Raw genomic sequence first — 17413 nt, forward strand, 5'->3', positions numbered from 1 at the left:
TAGTAGTGTGTTTATGTTTTAGGATATTGCATGGTCAACTTACTGTTATTACCACGTTTAAATTTTTAAGGTTTCAGGGCATTGATAAACTAATAAAACAGCATTAGTCAATAAGACTTTGAAATCAGTGAACATAGCACAGCTGAGTAATTGGGGAAAAAAAGAGGTATGCAAATTAGATGCATAGAAAACAATGTTGTAACTATTTACTAGCCTATAATTTTAGGCCTGTGAATATAAGCCTCATCTCTGTTTTAAGATAAAGTCCATGATGAGAGTTCTAAAATTTCATTGAGTTGACTTGAGTTTTGATGAACTCAATATGTTTTCACAACTCCAGGGGCAAAGTTGGATGAAGTTTTTACATCCCTTTGGAGTGAATCTCATCACTGAACATTAAGTGAACCCATTCTTTCTTTATGATCTCATATCATTGCTCTGTTGGCTATTAAACCCCTCTCCTCAGGCTATCTTTGGTGTAATTACAATAAAAATCAGGCCTCTGGATTTATAAAATTGGATGCAAGTGAAGGAAACCCCATCCTGTACCCTAGTTCTCTCTTCTTATAAGAAGATAACTTTTCTGGGGGAGAGGAGCATAGGAAGAGGTGGGGTGTGTGCTTAAAGCTGTTGGACTTGGAAAATAATACTAAAAATGTCATGTTTATTGTCTGACCAAATACAGCATTACAGCTGTAGTTTACCATTGGCTTTATTTATCACAAATGATAGTAGGCGTATGATCCATACAGTATCTGTGAACTATAGCACTAGTGCTGCAGAATGGAAACACATTTTAATATCCTTGACAAAACTGCATGTTGTAAGGAGCTTTTCACAGAAAACTGCTCCCTTCAGTTGAATATTTCTGGTTTCCCTCAATGTAAATATTTCAGTAGCTAGCAGAACAGACTTATTCACCTATTCTGTTCCTCCATACTCATTTTCATTAAGCTGTAGTAGCAGTAGAGATCAGTCTCTTTCTCCTCTACATGCTTATTCACAACTGCACTTGGTAATATCACACCTGTAATATCACACATCCTTTCACACTTGTACACACACTTCACCTTTCCAGAAGCAGTGTGGAAGGATATGCACAAGTTGACCACCAATAGCAGTTTTTATACAGTACCAGAGACCTTGACAAGTCCTATACTGTGAAAATTAGCAAGTCTGGTTTTGTTCCCAGTTCTTTTGTTCATTTTGATGGATGGAAACAATAATGCTGATCATCCAAAAGCGAAGACCTCCCTTACATATTGAAGAACCAGTTACAACTAGGTCACTGACCGCATTGTGCAGTTCTAACATGCATCTTCACCTGATTAACTCAGCAAGCCACTGTGAGCTGAGTCTTTGAAGAATTATCTGTCTGCAGAACCTCCACAGTTTCAGCAGCAGGTTGAATATCATAGGCCATCTAACTGTGGTTAAATGTGAGCCTGTCTTACCTTTTCCACAGGGTGAATTAGTGTGTCAGAGGCTGTGTTTGCAAGAGTGCAGGAATAGAGAAGTCCTCTTTCCCCACTGAGGTTCTGATATAGGATACATGTGTAAAGACGATTTATTTTCAGTGAGAAAAAGGTACTGTAAGACAAAGAGTTCCTTTTCTACGTTCACTTTTTAGTAATGCAGCCTTAAGCTTTGACATTCATCCCAGTGCTCATAGAAGGTTCTATATACACGTATTCCATGTTCTATTAGCAGGAGAGCATAGAGAGAATATCTTCTCCACTCCACTTAAAATTAAGACCTAAACAAGGCTTTATTTCTTTTAAATTTGTTTTTAACTGACTGATGGGTTTTAATGGTAACTACTGTCAGTACTTGCTGTCTTAAAATCACACTGCATTATTTCAGGCTGCGTGGCAAAATTAATAGGAAAGGACTGCCTGAGGTGAACAATAACCATGCTGTATGAGACAGATCAAGCCAGATTTCAAATGCATTGGAAAAGAGCACAAAAATGTCAGCAGCTATACATACTGTACAGCATAATGAGAGAAGTTAAGCTATCCATTTCTTTGCATTTCATCTGTATTCCTAAGCTTAAAACCAAAATGATTGCTTAAAACCTAGATAAACTGTGCACCAATTATCTTGAGCATAATTTTTCTAGAGTGAGCTTATCTACTTTGTCTTGGTGTCACTGGAATAACTAATTTATTAACTGCTAGATTAACTTCTGAAAGTGTTGAATCCAAGATCGAGTGTTCTAGAGCAATTAAGGTTTTTCATAGAATCATAGAATGCATTGAGTTGGAAGGGACCTTTAAAGATCATCTAGTCCAACCCCCTGCAGTAAACAGGGACGTCTTCAACTATATCAGTTTGCTCAGAGCCACATCAAACCTGACCTTGAATGTCTCCAGGGATGGGGCCTCCACCACCTCACTGGGCAACCTGTTCCAGTAATCTACCACCCTCATAGTAAAGAACTTTTTCCTAATGTCTAATTTAAATCTACCCTGCTTTAGTTAAAATCATTGCCCTTCATCCTATCACTACACACCCTTGTAAACAATCCCTCCCCAACTTTCTTGTAGGCCCCCTTCAGGTACTGTAAGTACTACTCTGGACCCACTCCAACAGTTCCATGTCCTTCTTGTGTTGAGGGCTCCAGAGCTGGACACAGTACTCCAGGTGAGGTCTCATGAGAGCAGAATAGAGGGGCAGAATCGCCTCCCTTGATCTGCTGGCCACACTTCTTTTGATACAGCCCGGGATACAATTGGCCTTCTGGGCTGCAAGTGCACATTGCTGGCTCATGTCCAGCTTTTCATCCACCAGTATCCCCAGGTCCTTTTTCCATAGGGCTGCTCTCTGTCATATCATCTCCCAGCCTCTGCTGATAACAAGGATTGCCCCTACCCAGGTGCAGCACTTGGCTTTGCTGAACCTCATGAGGTTCACACAGGCCCTTTTCTCCAGCTTGTCCAGGTCCCACTGGATGAAATCTCGTCCCTCTGACATGTCAACCACACCAGTAAGCTTGGTGTCATCTGCAAACTTGCTGAGGGTGCCCTCGATCCCACTGTCTATATCATTGATGAAGATATTAAACATCACCCTTGAGGGCCACAACTTTTCACATATCTCCATCTGGACATTGAACCATTGACCGCTACCCTCTGGATGCAACCATCCAACCAATTCCTTATCCACCGAACAGTCCACCCATCAAATCCATATCTTTCCAACTTAAAGAGAAGGACGTTGTGGGGTGCAGTGTCAAAGTCCTTGCAGAAGTTCAGATAGGTGACACCCATTGTTCTTCCCTTGCGCACTGATGTAGTCACTTCACTGTAGAAAGCCTTTAGGTTGATCAGGCAACACTTGCCCTTGTCTCTGAGTAGAAAATACTCAGAGATCATCAAGTATACTGATAAACATTCACAGTTCAGATGAAAATTCACAGTTCAAATCTAAATCAAATCTGCAATGAAAACATTATTTCATTGATTGCAAATATTATTTTGTTATATGTAAGTACTTAAAATAATTTACTGTATATATCACTTCATTGTCCAGACTAATATTAGCCTTTTTTCAAGGCAGAATCCCTCTTCAAAACCTACTAAATCATTTGAAATTGAAATATGTTTAAGTAAACTCCATACTAAAGTGCTTTGTTGAGTACACAGTTCCTCACTGACATTTTGAAAGATAAAGTGCTTTGCCAAATCGGAGATGTGAGTATCACTCTTCTCCCAGTGGAGCTTTTTCTGATGATGTTGATGGGAACCATTGCAGACCTACCTGTGTTTCCGTGATCCAAGAAACCTAGATGTGATTTTTTTTAGATTTTTGTTGATCTAGGTATTACATTTTTAGACACAATTGTGCCTGCATATACAGTGAAGAATGGACATAAATAGCCTTTGAATTCCTTCTGTGTAAGAGGATTACACTTGCCAGTGTTTTGTGCTTCCCCTACTTCATGTCAATTCTGTCCTGGCAACAAGTATGGAAGAGAGATAAGGCTATAGTTCATCTTGCCCTCTTTGGGTGTCTTACACTTGAAAGCCTATTCTGAGTTCAGAGCAGGGGCTGGTTGCTGAGAAAAGTATTCCTAAATGCTTGGGCACGTGGCAGACAACAAGAGAGAGACAGTGGTTGTTCCAGGCTTAGGAAACAACATGTATGTGTGTCCATCGCACAAACCAAAGTGACAAATGTGACAGGCTGTTAAGTGTTGCATCTTTTTTAATATACTTTGCAGGAACTTGGAAGTGTGTACAGTGTCCTGGCTGCCATTTTAAATGTGGGTAACATTGAATTTTCTGCAGTGGTATCTGAACATATGATTGACAAGAGCAACATTTCAAATCCAGTAGCCCTTGAGAATTGTGAGTGTTTTTTCCTTATTTAAGATTGGTTTCCTTTAGTGTTTTGATAGTGAATTACTTTTATTGCAAGAAAGTTATAAATGAAAACTCTATTCACATGGAAATTTTGCAAGAATAATTAAATGCAGAAGTAGATTAATTCCAAGCCCACCTGAATTCAAATGCAAAAAAAGAAAACATTTTCCGTGTTATTCACCTTATTTGACTAACCAGTTCACTGGCATTCAGGAAACATGACTAATACTGCAGATGCCTGAAAAGAAAATCTTTGGAATTTTTCCAAGGTTATTTGAACATCGGATGAAGAACCTCATTAACACTTTGAATAGTTTTTTTCCCCTGGTTTCCTTCTCAGATACTCATTATTTGTTCCCCATATGTTGAAATATGTTCCCTGTTGAAATATGGCTCACATTTTTTGAAGAGATACCTTACATTATAGGCTGCAGGGAGGCAGAGGAGGGAAAGGGGCAAAGATTCTCAAGGAAGTTGCTACTTTTTCATGGTAGTTACAGGTGAGGAGATAATGACGTCTTCATGCTATCATCTTACACCTTTTCCTGCCATAGATAGAAAAATATTGTGCAACTAGGAAAGAAAGACTTTTTTGGAGCAAAAGGAGGATGGCAATGACTTGCATTAATGAATTATAACTGAGAGGGATATTCACACCTCGGAACTTACATACTTCATATATAGTCACCTGGACTCCCTAGCATTTCTCCATAGACAGTTTGGAGAAACAGCCTCCTTGATAAAGTTATTTAGAACCTAAAAGCTTCTACTTTGAATCACTCACTGACTAGAAAGGCTGGTGACTAAATTAGATACCGACGGTTGTTTGGTGTGAACACCTTCATCTGTAATAGTTCAAAACTTTGATTTGACCCTTATTCATAATACGTTGTACTTTAAGCCTTGATTGCAAAAATGCATGTTTTTCCTTCCAAAACCTGCCTCTGAGCTGTGCCTGTGACCTTGCTTCCTAGGTGCATCCTTGCTGTGTATTCAGGCAGATGAACTGCAAGAGGCCCTCACCTCTCACTGTGTAGTGACTAGAGGAGAAACAATTATTCGTCCTAACACTGTGGAAAAAGCCACTGATGTCAGAGATGCCATGGCCAAAGCACTGTACGGACGCCTCTTTAGCTGGATAGTCAATCGCATCAACACTTTACTCAAACCTGACAAACATTTAAGGTAAAAAAGCTGTCTCAGAATTAACAGAGATTCTGTGGGAACAGTATCATCTACTCTAGAGCTTTTAGTCTTCTCATCTACTTTTTCTCTGCTACCTTTTTGTTTATGACACTACCATCTTAAAAAAGAAGGTTTTTTTATCCTATTCATAGTATGCGGTGTAAATACAGTAGATATGGATGGCATAGGTGTCTGGTGTTTTCCTGTTTGACCTTTACTCATTTAACCCTTTTTAAATTACATACTAACTGCTTTTTCCTTTGTATTATTTCAAGGTCAACTTTTGACATTCATCTGTTGATTACATAGGTCAAATTCTGCGTTGTCTGCACCCATGCTGTTGCTTCTGTTGCTGCTGTTACGGACATGGTTTCATATAAGTGTGAGAGTAGTTTCCAGACACATTCACTGAGGTTAATATCCACCCTACCCTTACAGGTTGACCTTTTAAACACAGAGACAAGAGAGATATTGGGAATAAGGATATAACACATTTGGTAAATTAATCAAGGAAGAAATTATGTGACTTGCATTGTAGATCCTATAGGTCAGGGCCCTCTGTGGCTGGTAACACCAGTGAAAAGGGTCAAACTAGCTGATGTAGAATATCAATAATAAATAGCTTTGGTTTGCAAATCCTGATTTTCTGATTTTTTTTTAAACATCAGAAGAAAGCCAAAGCTGCAATGCTAAAAATTTCAAATATTTGGTTACAACAAAGCAGCAATAAACAGAACTTTAATCATTAAGTGATAGAATAAAATTCATGGTAGATGAGGCAGCACTGCTAATATGTGCACCTCTCATGTCCCTGTTACAGAGCCTTTTCAAACTGAATACTTACTGTGCTGGTGAAGAGAAAGATAGTTTGACTATACAAAAAACCCACAGAAGTCTGCTTTGGTTTTGTGGTAGTAAAATAATTTATGTTTGCTATTTTTTTGCAATTAGCTCTGAGAAGGAACAGGGCAGACAAATTTCAGAAGTCTATTCACCAAAAATGTAATTTTCAGACAGATAAAATAGTCACTAAATTGAGGTCAAAATCAATAAAACCTTTGATCCCTCCACAATGAAACACTTCCCTTTTTGAGATGGACTTCCCGAAGAGGTTCAAATACTATTCATTGGTGTCTTGAGGCTAGTTCTCCGTATCTGATTTCCTAAACTTTTTGTTAAAAAAATAAAAATAAAAAATGGTTATAGATACCCTCTCAAAGGGGTTTTATAGGTAGAATGTGATTTATTTTTTAAATTTAGCTAGGAAAGAATGCTAATGTCAACTTCAGTTTAATCTAAAATTATATCCTCTTGATTTTTTTTTAAAGTTTCAGCTAATAAATACAAATATTAGAGCTTTTTTTTGCAATTGCCGTGACCATCTTTTCCAGTTTTCCAGACCATGTATCTCTCAGAATGCCTTAGCTAAAATTCTAAACTGAAGTTTTTACTAGTAGTACTTATCCATAATTTAATTGGTAATTTAAATTCCCACCACACTCGAGAACTTGAAGTAGTTAGATGCATAAAAGGTCTAGCTATTAATTCTTTTGTATTTCATGTTAAAATGAGCAGTTTTAATTGTTGTGAATAAATAATATGAAGAAATAATAATTAATTAGAGCAATGTTTCATTTCAAGATGCTGGTGAGTAAAGCCTGTTTTATTACAAGAGAAACAAAAAGAACTGCGTGTTGTTTCTGTACTATAGTCAGCTTTTTACAATAAAATAATAACTTGGAAATAATTAGTTTTAAAATAAAATTGTGAATCCTCTATACACTTATCAATTGACTTGATCATTATGTGGTTAAGTGTATCTGGTCTTCAGTCATCTTTGAATTTATGTGCATTTATTGTATTTCAAACAAAAAATGATTGTTATTTGAAGAGAAACCTGGTTTAGCAAAAATTATCCTATTGAACTGGAATACAGATTTGCCCCATTATTTCCTTTCATGAAATAGTGATGAAGCCAGTCACTGTAAAATAAAGATACAATAATAGAAAGTTTATTTCATCTTTGCAGTGGAAATGATGATGGTTTGAACATTGGAATTCTTGATATCTTTGGCTTTGAGAATTTCAAAAAAAATTCTTTTGAACAACTCTGTATCAACATTGCCAATGAACAGATCCAGTTCTACTTCAATCAGCATGTCTTTGCTTGGGAACAGGTATGTATTGAGTATTTTGATAAAACTTTAATATTGTTGAACATATAAAACCTTGTCTCAAGAAACTACATTGTTCCTTCTCCATAATAGGTTGTAAATTGCAGAGTATAACAAATGTTTTCTGAGTATGTATTATATGAAGCAGTACTTGCTATTTGCAAGTAAAATGCCCACATAAAATGCATTAAACTTGAAATTTACAGTATCTAAGCAACATAACACAGTGATCATTGGTTTGATGCAATTTGAGTGTTGTTTTCTTGAGGAATAACAAGTGATGTAGTGTACAATTCTACGGTAAAAAAAAATTCACGAGTGGTAACAAAATTTTTAAAGTGCAGTGTTCATAATAGCTTACTAATAAGCTTAATGAACAGTGAAATTCCATTATTAAAAATTGAAAATATTTTAATTATTTTGTTTTTTTTCAGGAACTATGACATCTAAGCTAAATGATGATGTATTTAATCTAAATATTTTGATGTAAAACAGAGAAAAGGAAGAGAATTTTAATTATAAAAGTTTATGAAACTGGAGAGTGAAATGCCTCAAAAAATATCTCAATTCTGCAAATAATTCCATGAGAATTAAATTAACCATCCTTAAATCATTATTCAATATTGTTGTTTGAAGAAATAATATGTCAGGAAAAAAATTAATTAGAGTTTCTGAAAATAAAAATATTTCAGAGTTCTGTATGAGCAGAACAGTCAACATTCATGTTGTAATTGAAATAATACTTTCTCTGTTTTATTGAAATTATTGGGTTTTATGATCCATAGACCAAAATCCTTGTGAATACTAATTTTAATGATTAGTATTAAAAGAGTATTTTGTAATTTTTAATCACTGCTTGTTTTAAGGATGAGACTTATACAAGTTTAGAGTATGTACATGCATGTGTCAGTCTAGATGTGTATATGTATCTATGTGTAAAATGGATTTTTTTTTTCGTATGGATCAATGCTTTATCCTGTTTCCAATTATTTCAGGAAATGCCACCTTGCAGTTTTAGACCTTGCAGTTGTTCTTATAGATTTATGTGAGAAATTCACAGTCACAAGTATTTCCTCATCTTTAATACCATCTAAAAGTCAGAGAGAACTAGCCTACTATCATTATTTAGGTATCTTCTTTCCAAAGTGCATGAATTCACACAAAAAGAACACCATAGACTGAAGGACTGTTATTTATTCCAGTCAAATCCAGGCACTGACCATGGACTTGCGTATGTCCACTTTGCTCAAATGTTCCCTAACTTGATCCTCCTCCACTGCGGGTAAATATTCCTTGCTCCAGACTTTCCCTCTCATCTCAGGGATGATTCTCTTGATTATCAGTCAAGACCAAGGCAAAGAAGGCATGGAGTATCTCAGCCTTTTCCATGTCATCCACACCCGTTCAGCAGCAGGCCCACATTTTCCCTAGTTGCCTTTTTGCTGCTGAAGAATCTGCCCTGGCTTTCCTAATCCTATCCCTGTATACCCAAATATTGTCTTAATATTCCTTCTCCTTTTTAATTACACTTGGGTCCTGTTCAGTGTAATCTGCTTTTACTTGTTTCTAGATATCCTAATACAGAACATTTTGGCCAGACCTGTATTAATGCAAAAGTTTGTGGTGTCACCATCTAGTAGGAACAGTTCACATGGCCTGCTACAGAGAGGTCAGGGTGGTAGAAAAAATTGACTTCTGTTTTTGTCAACATACAGTTTACCCGTTTCTCCTTGTAGGAAATTAGTATGACAGTTACAGACCTTATGGAAAGTGAAGGGGTTCTTTATATACAGAATCTCTAAGTATTTCAATTTTACCCGCTCATATTCTGATAGTTTCCATTGACTCACACCAACATAGAAAGCACCAGGATGTGTGTGTTCAAGTGGTCTGGCCAGGATCATTTGTGAGTGACACAGAGAATAAGGGACACCAGCTATTAAGTCTTCATCATATCTTTTAGGTTCATCTTGCTGAAATAGGTTTTGGATGAGTCTCTTACACCCTTTAGCAATCAGCAGTTGTTACAGGGTGATTCTTTGCCTCAGAACCTTACTTATTTCAGCCTCTGTAATCTTAAGGCAAGATCAGTATCTGGTTTTGCTGGTTTGGAATACATACATCATTATGCCTATGGTGTTTCCTCGGTGGGCTCGTAAGAAAAAGAAAGGGATATGTGATGTGCTGTAACCTTGCAGTCATCCTCCTGTTGTCAGATTTAGAGGCTGTTCCACTTGCTAGCTGTCTGCGCTGTGTTTTTATGCAAGCGAAGGCCTTCTGCTCTTGATGTAAACAACACTTTCCTCAATTTTATTGCTGTGAATGAATGTTCTACATTCAAATCATAGGCCATTCCTCTAAGATTGTTTCTTCTGATGCTTATACATGCATTTCCATTCATATTTCATTTATACCAGTCCTAATATTCCAATTACAAGTGTCCACATCCTGCCTGTAATACTGACCAAGTAAGATGTCTTAATTTACATGACACCACTATGCCAGATTATACCAAACCTCATTATATTATCTTGTAGCAGTCTCCAAAGATATTGCTACAGCAGTACAGATGAGCTATATGGATTAAGTTCATGCAAGTGTGGGTGTAAATCCCTTCCCCCCTTCAGAGTCAGGAAATGACAGATGTATTATTCTGCATTACAACTTGATGGCATGGGATGATTTGCAGTATGATTCATAGTTATTATAAGACATCACTTTTCAGTGATAGTACTTATCTATAACATAGTTGTTCCAGCTTTACATCATAAGAACACTCTTCAAGAGAGCAGGTGGCTTCAGAATCTTTTCTGTTCACTGTAAGGACTCTCCTGTGTTAGCATCAGTAATACACTTTAATTGTAAATACAGGCCCTCCGTACTTACAAATAAGGGAAAGCTATTTGCAGGGAAATATAAAATATATTTCCTAAATTTTCTATACATGCAAAAAAAGCAAATATTTTCAAAATCATATGACTGAAGTTGAAAGTTCAGCAGATCATTGTTCTTGTTAATGATACAAAGTAACACTTATGTAGAAGCCAAACAATAGGATGACTCCTGCCCTTTGTTAATGTGTCAGCCTGACTTTACACACATGTAAGGGTTTGTGTCTTTGATACTAAAAGAGAGGAACTATGTTTGGAAGGCTGATGCCAACAGCCACCAAGTCCTTTGCATTGTTTTTTCATTAGCTCAAGCTGACTGTCATGCTGACAAAGCTATCCTGTTGCTGGAGACCTGGGCTAGTATCTCTCCACAGCCCTGTCCAGAGCCAGTCAGACATGTCGGATCACTCTGTGCTATCTCAGAAATCTCTTAACATGTCACTGCATTTCTCCTTGTATATCTACACAAGGAAGACTGCAGAATTTAATTTCTTTCACACAAGAGAAATAAAACTTATAGGTACATTATTTCTTCAATTCTTTCCCTGTTCTGCCCAGTTCAATTCCATACCATATGCAATTAGATGAAATTTGACATGTCTGGTGGGAAGTCAAGGTCTAAATCAGTTGATTATACTCTGGTTCTCAATTAACCCATGTCAACCTAATAAGTAATGCTTATAACTAGGGAAGGTGAATCATTTTTGGCAACTTGAACAACGATGCCAAATAGCAAATGAACTCACAAGGCTAAATTCTACTTCCAGTGTTGCAGGTGACACACTTTTAGCATTGTCAGTGGTTTCTTTTCTGTATCTAAACCTGAAAAGTGTTCAGTTTAGCTTTTCTTGGAAGCGTGGCCTACAAACATATGGCCTCAGAAGTCATAGGAATAGTAGGGAGGAATAGCGGTACTATCACCACCCCAGACACAGGGTGTCTGCTAAAGCAGGGTGCCTGCATACCAACATGGAGAACTCAAGTCAAAAGTAAGGGAATTTATTCTTTATTGTTGAATTAATGTTTGCATTTAAGAATAAAGGCCTTTAGGCCTAAACGCAATCTCCTTTTCTAAATTTAACAGAAAGGCCAAAGTGGGAGGTGTAGTTTCAGTTAAAGGTAATTTAGATTCCTGATAGTCAGTGGAGACAGATAGATACAGCTCTCTCCCCACTGACTGGGTGGAAATGTGGGCTCCCAACTTAGTCACTTCTTTTGTGTCTATAGTTAGGTGGAATAAATGCTGGCACAAGGTTTTTTTAGGTTAATATTAAGCAAAGTGCAACTTTTGCACCTTGAGTCCTTTCACTGAACGTATTTCTCTTATATGTAAGGCATTGATGTAAGTTAATTCTCTGTCAGTGCCATCATGATCTGCGGGTTGCACTGGCCAGCAAGACAACCTTTCAATTTCTTTCCATTTGTGATTATTCCATAAAAGTATAAAGTGTAGTGTCAAATACTGAAATATTTTGGAAGGTGGTAAGTTTACTGTCAGTTGAAAGGGTGCTACTTTTTGCATTAAATATGTGCAATATTTATTTTACATTCATATTACAATTTAATCTTCTATTTTAAGCTGGAAAAGATTCCTTCTGAATAAGTCTCCAGTGTTCTCATTTTAACCAAAGTTTCATCTACCACATTCTCAGCAAAATGCCATTACTTTTTTTTTTCAAACATTAAGACCATTTCCTAATGCATCGAATAATTATTTTGTTACAAGTGAAACCGGGTTTCACAAGCTAATATTGCCTATTTTTGATCACAGAAAATATACCATGCCATACCAGGATGAGATAGAAGCCCAAGTATTAGTGTAACTCGACTATTCCTTTTGACATCCCATCCATAGGAATGCTTTCTAGTGGATTATGTTTTAGAATTTCAATGAGCAGCTGCTATTTTAAGGAGCTTTCTTGTCATAAAACATCATGGAGGATTACAGAATCCTGTAGTTGACTCAGCTTATTAATTCAAATAAGATTTATTTCATTACGGTTTTATGATATGCATCATTAAGGCTTTTATCATTGCTGTTTGTATCCTAATAATATGGTTGAAGACCAGCATTGCGTACAAAAATGTAATACGGTCTCTTATTTCTGAGCCATCTGTCACACTGGTGCCTGGAAAACTTGGTTATCAGCCATCCTCTAGGAGCCCATGAGAAGTGATGAAGTGAACTCCGTCCGTATCCTGCTGAGCAGACAGCAGCATTATGGAAACCATCAGTGCTGACACTCATTCAGTTGTCAAGATGTAGACACAAAAGACCGAATGGTCACAGACACTGCAGGCTTGGAGGTCAGGCCCCGCTCACTGGCAGGACAGGGACGGAAGCAGATGTTGGTGTTGTTCTGGAGTAGTACAGCTGTTACAGACCTCCTTTCAATTACAAGGAGAACTCTTTCATCAGCTTTCTAAACCAGCCTCTCTCACAAGCATTTGAAGTTGGTAAAAGTTAATCATTAGATAGGTTGTCTGAGAAAGCTTGTTTGAGGATGTCTGAGTGTCACAGAAACACTCTCCTCTGATAGATCCATCCTGAGCAATCTCTTCCCTTTTCTCTCTTGATAAGTGTGCTCTTGATAATCCTAAGCAGTAACGGCTGGTTTCATGAGCATGACACCTGTGTGTTGGTACAGCCGTAGCCCTCGATTAAGCTGCCCCTACTCCTGTGTTATCTTTGGGAGATAACACAGGCTCATTCCCTTCCTGCCACTAGCTCCTACAGGTATATAATTAACTTCTTGCCTGTATCAGCAATACGTTTATTACTCTCCTGTCTTGTCCTGCTACTCAGGTCATTGATTAAAATAAAAAGCAAAACTCCACCTGTTCACTGTTCCAGGGGAGACATGAAAGAAGTTAATGGTTTTTGTTTGAGATGAGGAATCCTCATGGGGCTGTAGGAGAGATTTTTGCTGCTTACACCCTTGTACGGGCATATAAACTGAGCCATAACCTATTCTTAGATTGAAGAGTGTCCTGGGAAATTACTGGGTTGGGCAAAAAGTAATTGCATGTTTTTTTCCGGGTAAATGAAAGGCAAATTTTTAATGGGAAACAAAAACTATATTAAACAATATAGTGTCCATTTTGTTCAATTACTTTTTGCCATCTTTTCATACTCAAACAAGTTCTGATTTTTTTTTGCAAAAAACACTTTCAAGAACAATTTGATATCCTCATCAGCAGTGAAAGTTTTACCATTCAAGGTGTTTTGTAAAGAATTAAACAAATAGTAGTCTGATGGTGCCAGGTCTCTTGAATATAGTGGATGTGGTAACATGTCCCATCCAAGCTGCAACAATTTTTGACGAGGAACTAAACTTGTATGCGGTCTAGTATTATCATGGAGAAACACAACACCTTTGGAAATTCACCAATTCTGGAGACTTCTGTTTGATGGCATCATTTAATTTATCCAGCTGATGACAGTACACATCCAAATTAATGGTTTGGTTCCTTGGAAGCAATGCAAAATACACAAAACCTTTGAAATCCGACCAGACTGACAGCATAACCTGCCTTTGGTGAATATCTGCTTTTGAAGTTCTTTGAGCTGGTTCATCATGCTTGCTACGCAATCTTTTTCATTTGTAGTTTTTGTAAACGATCCATTTTTCATCGCCTATTATAATACTTTTCAAAACTGGATTATCTTCTTCAAGTTTTAAGAGAGAGTCGCAGATGTCAATGTGCTTAGTGGGATGAATTTCTTTGAGCTCATGTGGTACCCAAATATTGAGCTTCCTAACATATCCAAGTTGTTTTAAATGGTTTTCAATGCTTTATTTCAGTATGTTAAGATTATCAGCAATCTCTCGTGTCATTAAACACTGATTGGATTCGATCAACGTCTTTGTCTTGTTGTTGTCAACTTTGATTTGCCTTCCTGAGTCTGGTGCATCTTTAACATAAAACTCTCTGGATTGAAATTTAGCAAACCAATTCTGACAGTTTTAAGGCATCTTCACTGTACACATCACATCACTTTTTATGAGCTTGAACAGTGTTCTTTCCTTTTTGGAAGTAACACAGCAAAATATGATGAAAATGTTCCTTTTGCTTTTCCATTTTGAAATTGATGCCAAATAAATAATTGGTAACAAAATCATGTACTTTCTTTTTTCTAAAGCAAGCTTGAACTGTCAGCTGTCAAGTTACATAATAATTTTGTGGTTTAAAATGAAGTTAGTTACATTTCAAGACATGTATGTCCATCTATTAAAAAGATGCAATTAGTTTTTGGCCAACCCAATAGATCAATCTGGATACTGGAAGGGGTTTAGGTATATATTCTGTGTTCTCTTTCAAATGGATCAGCAGATTTATTTATTTGTGCCTGTATTTCTGGGACAGTAGTATTGATTTTATTCATCTTGCTGTTTCTCTCTGGCTTAAAGATGAAGAGGTAGGAAGTCTAATAACATGCTTTTCTGTTGTATATGGCAGTTAACTGCTTTTCAAAACACTCAGTGTGTTGCCTTCTTCACTCAACCCTGACTTATCATTCATACTCAAATGAATGACACATAAGGAGAGGTCTTTCAGGGTTAGAGGTCTTTGAACTCATTATTATTAGCTATTATTCATGTTTATGACACTCTTCTTACAATGAATTCAGGATAGCACAACTATGATGTTAACACACTTTTATAAAGTCCTGTTCTTTGGAAGAGGGATGATTTTTAATGTAGATCCAAAGGCTTAATTTTGTGTTTCATAGTATAGCCTGCACAGAACCGCTATATATGGGAGCACTGTGCAGTGGATATCTGCTATTGCATTACGTAATGCAGGCAAAAATAATGGAGGGGTGGGAGTCCCTAGAGCATCCTTCTCTTGGTAAATCTGCAGCTGTCCTCTGCCTTGCTGAAGAAGGTTAAAGAAAGTCATTCTTGTATTCTTCAGCTATAATTTGGATTATTTTCAAGATAAAACTATCACAACATACTGTGGACACAGTTTTTGTTGCCAGGTTTTTCTCAGTCTTGTAGGAATCTAAAGATATTTCCAGTCTTCAGGAGAAAAAAAACACCAGCTTTTATATTGTTTGTTCATCTTGCTGAATATCTTTCATAGTTCCTTAAAAGAAGTGAAAATGTTTTATAGGCCAACCTGAGATGATTTGTTTAGTTTTTGGAAAGTATGTACACCATTCTTTAATTATTAGAAAGTGTGTGCACCATTTTTCTACACATAAGAACTTTCAGAGGTGTTTGAGGAGGCAGATCAAACAAGAGAGATCTCGGTAATCTGTAGTCACTTTTGTAAATCTTGGCTACTGTACATCACATAGATGTGAGCAATGAATTTGGAATGTAAATGTATCTCCAAATGATTAAGAAATATTTTTTACATTGCAGACCAGTGAAGTAAAGAGGCATTGAGGTCTCAATCTGGAAACACTATATATTCTTCAGCTCTGTTTCTATATTTCTTGCATATTCCTGGAAAGCATCTTACTTTACCAAATATTCCATAAGAAGCACTTACATATCCAAAGGCAGATTAAAATCTATAGCCTGATAGTGTGATGCATCCCAACTGACATTTGTTCCTGCAAAACCTTGATGTCTTTAGCCCTGGGGCATACTTTTTCGGTGTAGTTTTAATTTGCTACAATTGTCAGTTTGTGAATTATTTCCTGAAGTGGTTCTCTATACATAGTCATTCTGTTGCTTGTTACAGAATGAATACCTATATGAAGGTGTTGATGCAAGAGTTATAGAATATGAGGACAACAGACCCCTCTTAGATATGTTTCTGCAGAAACCAATGGGTTTATTGTCCCTGCTGGATGAGGAAAGTCGATTCCCACAAGCAACAGATCAGACACTTGTAGGTAAGTATATGGTTTATTTCACAGTTTTGCAGGATGCCTCCCAGTTAGATTTCTGTTTGGCATGTCCACTTTAGGCTATATGCTAGTTCTGTTTTCAATGAGCCCACATTCCAGTGCCACAATGTGTCTGAGGGAGGCATGCATACAGGGCTGGATGTACCTTTGAAGTTGATAGAGAAACACCAAGAGTTCAAATGAACCTAAGCTGCTGATCCAGGTTGTGTATTCTGCTGCCTTTAGGAATTTTTAGCTGCAGGGCTTGAAAGATAAAAATCAGACTGAGTTAAGCCTCTAGGTTCATATGCCAAAAACACTGTTTACAAAGTTAAGTCCTGTTCAGCTCTGAGGTTTTTGATGAGCCATATCTGAATAAGAATTTTGCTACTTCTTAAGGGTTGCAAACCTGCCTCAGTGCCTCTCAGCAAATTATGCTTCCTGGTTTTTTCTATTCAGAAATTAAAACACATAAATATGTTGTAATTCAGATCCTGAATACTTCAGTGCTTCTAAGTAGTTGCAGTTACAGTTGATTTAGTTATTTCAGTGGGGTTCTGCACAGATAAATCCTTGTTTTACTCATTTTTGAATGTGCAAAGTGTCAGTTGACAGTTTTAACCAACACCTAATCACAAAACCCAGTAACATCCAGTAACGATGCCCATGCTAAAGCAATTATATGAGCTTGTTGTCTTTCTATCCTTGTACTTTTTAGTCTACAGTACAGAGTTTCTCAATCAATTGGAAAATGTTTCCTCACAATTCCCCAAGGAATCCTTAGGAAGGATTACTACATTGTTTCATATATGGAGATCAAAAGCTTAGAAAGGCAAGTGATTTCCTGAGGTCACACAGAAAAGAAATAGTACAAAGTAACTGACCCAAGAGCTCCTATATTATCTATCCAGTGCCTTTTGTTACAAGACCATTTATGGTATCTTTGTC

General features: G+C 37.0%; 1 protein-coding gene across 1 annotated transcript in view; it reads left to right on the forward strand.

Moving 5' to 3' along the window:
* Positions 1–17413, forward strand: part of MYO3A (myosin IIIA) — an 85938-nt gene that overhangs the window by 36133 nt on the left and 32392 nt on the right. Inside the window, exons 15-18 of the mRNA XM_010189491.1 lie at positions 4226–4352; positions 5342–5552; positions 7582–7729; positions 16318–16471. Of these exons, the coding sequence (XP_010187793.1) occupies positions 4226–4352; positions 5342–5552; positions 7582–7729; positions 16318–16471 (640 nt within the window). The remainder of the gene's footprint in view (positions 1–4225; positions 4353–5341; positions 5553–7581; positions 7730–16317; positions 16472–17413) is intronic.

The sequence above is a fragment of the Mesitornis unicolor genome, unplaced genomic scaffold (genome assembly GCF_000695765.1).
Source record: "Mesitornis unicolor isolate BGI_N332 unplaced genomic scaffold, ASM69576v1 scaffold3288, whole genome shotgun sequence".
Taxonomy (NCBI): Eukaryota; Metazoa; Chordata; class Aves; order Mesitornithiformes; family Mesitornithidae; genus Mesitornis; species Mesitornis unicolor.